This window comes from Drosophila innubila (assembly GCF_004354385.1).
Source record: "Drosophila innubila isolate TH190305 chromosome 3R unlocalized genomic scaffold, UK_Dinn_1.0 2_E_3R, whole genome shotgun sequence".
NCBI classification, from domain to species: domain Eukaryota; kingdom Metazoa; phylum Arthropoda; class Insecta; order Diptera; family Drosophilidae; genus Drosophila; species Drosophila innubila.
Genome location: NW_022995380.1, coordinates 14,436,807 through 14,440,688, shown reverse-complemented (window position 1 = coordinate 14,440,688; position 3,882 = coordinate 14,436,807). Strand labels below are relative to the sequence as shown.

Here is a 3,882-nt window from a genome sequence, read left to right as displayed (position 1 = left end):
TTTTCATTCATTCAAAACGCCAAACAATTCAAAAAATGTGTTACTATTTTCGTCTGACCCCGCTTTCTCCCGCTTACACTCTCCCTTACTCTCACTCTCTCTCTTATTTCCTCTGTAGCTCTGTCTGTCTCTCTCTCTCTCTCTCTCTCTCTCTCTCTCTCTCTCTCTCTCTCTCTCTCTTTCGGTTAGCTGTTTTAAAAGGCATGTTAGCTAAATATGTTGCGCTTTTGTTTGCGCGCTGAATGTGTTGCGGAATTATTTTGTACCACGCTTTGCTCTGTTAATAATTCAAAAGGGCAGCTGCTTTTGCTACTGCCACTGCCACAGCTACTGTTGCTGTTGCTGCCACATCTATGAGGACTCCAAATGCCTGCGGCTTGGCTGCCTGACTTCCAGACTGAATATCTTTTATGTTTTATTAGCTTGTCTAATTGAAATATGCGCGTTATGTGGAGCTCATGAAAAATGGCGCCATTCTAAACAAAACTCACTTCATTAGAATGTTATTTGGTAATGCGCATATTTCACAATAATTAACTCAGATGCGTTTGCTGTTCATTAAAAAAAAGACCGATAAGACGCGTAGTCCGTCACTATAGAAATTCTAAAAGACCGAAGCATAAGAAAGTTTAAGTAAAATCACATATAATTTACATTTTATGTAGTTAAATTTTTAATCTCACATTTCCCATCTAAATATGGAATTATCTAAAATCATTTAATAATGTATATTTTATATAAAAATTCCCAATTAATGTCGAATCAACGCATCTCTTAGTAACCATTTAACTGAACTATGAAAGAAGTAATTTAGATATTTGATTTAATGTTAAAAAAAAAGCTTTAAAAAATTGTCAGTTAATCAATCAGATTATTTGGTTGCGATTGAATATGTCTTTAACATTAACCACATTTATAAAATATAAATATTAAGAAAATATTATGATTGAAGTCTACTTAAACTCCCAACTCTTAGCCAATTGTAAGACAATTGCTGGTACAGTCATCTGTTGCTGGTGACGCAATGGCTGCAGTTGAAATTCGTTAATGGACATGCCCAAATCAATGCTGTTGCTGCTGCTGCTGCTGCTGCTGATGGTACTTGGCTTAGATGGAGATGACTCACGCTTGGCGGCACATTGATAGACGTAATTGGCCAGAGTCACCACGGGAGATGCGGCTGTCTGGGTTGTTGCATTGTCATTGAGCTGGGACGTTGCCACATTGCTGTCAGCTGCCAGCCTCAAAGTTGTTGGTCGATTGCAGCTGCCAGTGTCAGACTCAGAGCCAGTGGGATACCGCGGCTGCCACATGTGGAGTGTACTGCTAGTCGATGCTACCTCCGTTGCCCTCGGTGTTTCCCTAAGGCAATGAGCGCATATCTCCAATACTGTTGAGTGTCAAGCATCAAACTATTGAGCTAACTTGGACCTGTTCATTGTTCTCCACTTACCCAGACAATTGTTGCTCACCCACCAAATGCACAGCATCAGTTTCAGTTTCTGTGTCAGTTTCAGTTTACAATTCACATTCAGTTTCATCGTGAGCTCGATTTAGATACTATTTCTTCAAGTTTGCGAGCTGTTTGAGTACTCGTAAATGTTGGCTGAGTATTTCAAAGGCTACTTACATTCTATTTTTCCTTCGTGTTTCAAAGTTTGCCTCAGATCAAATTTGTTGCAAGTTTCGTCAAAACAACAATTTGCAACGCTTGTGAATTTTATTTTCTTGTTGTTGTCAGGCAAACTAAACTAAATCCATTTGAATTGACGCATTGACAATTGTTTTACCAATTTCATTCCACTTGTTTTTCGACAGTTGTCCATTATCCATTGCACGAATGTCACAAGTTTTTCAACAAGTCTTCAGTATTTACTATACCCTAACAAAAGAAACATTCACTTTAGCAATCAAAACATTGGCTTTGTCAATTTCCTGAAGAATTTCTATGAATAACTTTGTAGCATATTCTCAAATTTAGAAACCCAAAGGTTAGTGTTTTTCTTTACCTAAAAAAATCTCCAAAACATTTGATAAAATAAAAGATCTATTATATGAGAAGCTTAAATTTCAATACTGAATTGAAGTCAATTAAATTGCTGTAAATATAAAATTTATTTCGGAACAAATTTAAACTTTAAGATATTCCCAAAAATTCAAGAATTTGAGTGATAATAATCATCAAAACAGTCAAAATGTATCTCACACATTTTACAAGAAAGCGCATTTTAAGATCAACATTTTTTGGGTATTTTTGAGTACTCGTATTTTGTTTATTTTTGTGTGCTTGTTTTTCAACCGTTTTGACAAGTGTTGCCTGCAAATGTTGCTGTTGTTGCAGCTGACTGGCATTTGGCTTAAAGTTCGTCGTGGGTTTCCTTTAGTTTCTATTTGCCCACTTGTTTTTTGTTGGCAACATCTTGTAGCATTTGCTGCTTTGCATAGCCAGCTAGTTTATCAAAACAATTTCAAGTTGAAGTGCGGCTGCAAAAACAATGCGCTCAAGGCATCGATTTTCTAAAGTGAATAAAGGCTGTTGGGTGTGTGAGAAGACGAGGCACTGAGGGTGAAAGGAAAACAACTCAATGCATGGCACTTAAGCAGCTCAAGGCACAACAACAACGTATTGCCACTCGAACGGCATTCGGTTGAAGGTGCAGAAACTTCCATGACAGCAGAATGCAATTTGTGTGTAAAAGAAAGTTTATGCAGCATTTACTTGCCACCGTCTGTTGTCACCGATTGCGAGTGCTCGCATATACTACTATATGTATTTGCGCAATCAGTCAGAACTACTATCCAACACGTCTAACAACTATGTATATGCTTATTTGTAGTACTCGCACTCGTAAGAAACTCTGCCTCGATTTCCTGGTACTTATCTAAACATTCATAGCAGAACTCAACTCGCAAGGAATTGCATTAGCTAATGCATTAAAATATACATTAAATGCTCTACTAATTATGCATTGGCAACTGTAGCAACACTGACTTAAAATCACACTTGAATATGTGTGGATGCCATGCGAGGGTGGTATGAGAATAACATGGGAAGAGAACATTTAATGATAAGAAAATAAGGACACACAAAGATACAAATCTTGACGAATTTTTAAAGCTTTCTATATTATTATATAAATTTTATAATGGACAACTCAGCAGCGTAGTAACATAACATTTTGATAATGACTAAAGTTTCTTTGATATATTATAATATATATTATATATTATATGATATTTGGAATATACATACTGAACTTTCCCCAAATAACTCAAATAAATATGAGCTATTTATTTAAATATTTTTATATTGAAATGAATAAATAAATATATAAAAGTTGCAGTATTGTTCTAGCACCCAGTGCTAGAATATATCTCAACTCTAGTTGACTTATCGAGCATCCAGCTCGTGCCGTAACGGAAGTAACTCTGGCAAACGCTTGGCACGTGCATTTCATACGATAAATGTAGTCGCTGTCGCTGTCGTTGTTGCTGTTGTTGTTGTTGGTGTTGGTGCTGTTGGTGTCGTTGTCATTGTCGTTGTCGTTGTCGTTGTCGCCTTTGCAGCAGTCGTAGTTGCGTTTGCTGATTATGCAGCGCTGCTTATGCCACACAGTCGGCGCAGCCGTCGCATTTGCAGTTACCGTTGTTGAAGCTGCCTCAGTTAGTTATGCCACAACGCAATGTGGATGCCAAAAACTTGCCTCGACTTCCTTTTTCGCCTAGGTAACATATATCTTTTTATTGCACTCGCGAGCTGAAAAATAAACCACAGAATGTGTGCTGCCAGTAGGAGAAAAACACAGAGAAAGAGGCAAGCAGAGATAGTGATATAAAAGGGAGGAGGGAGTTGGAGAGTTGAATCCGTAGTCAGTCTTCTAC

The 3,882-nt window shown here is 37.5% G+C and overlaps 1 protein-coding gene across 1 annotated transcript; it reads right to left on the bottom strand.

Moving 5' to 3' along the window:
• Positions 1-852: 852 nt before the first annotated feature.
• Positions 853-1,581, bottom strand: LOC117791267. The gene is made up of 2 exons (XM_034630975.1): positions 1,454-1,581; positions 853-1,390 (listed from the first exon to the last, which is right to left on the bottom strand). Exons 1-2 carry the CDS (start codon positions 1,539-1,541, stop codon positions 954-956), a joined length of 525 nt encoding a protein of 174 aa, XP_034486866.1. The 5' UTR covers positions 1,542-1,581; the 3' UTR covers positions 853-953.
• Between the last annotated feature and the right edge of the window lie 2,301 nt (positions 1,582-3,882).

Excerpts from the sequence above, each read along its gene's own strand:
- LOC117791267 (XM_034630975.1), bottom strand. The coding sequence starts at position 1,541 with ATGAAACTGAATGTGAATTGTAAACTGAAACTGACACAGAAACTGAAA. Across the intron at positions 1,391-1,453 it reads GGTGAGCAACAATTGTCTGG|TATTGGAGATATGCGCTCAT; the intron begins GTAAGTGGAGAA and ends GACACTCAACAG.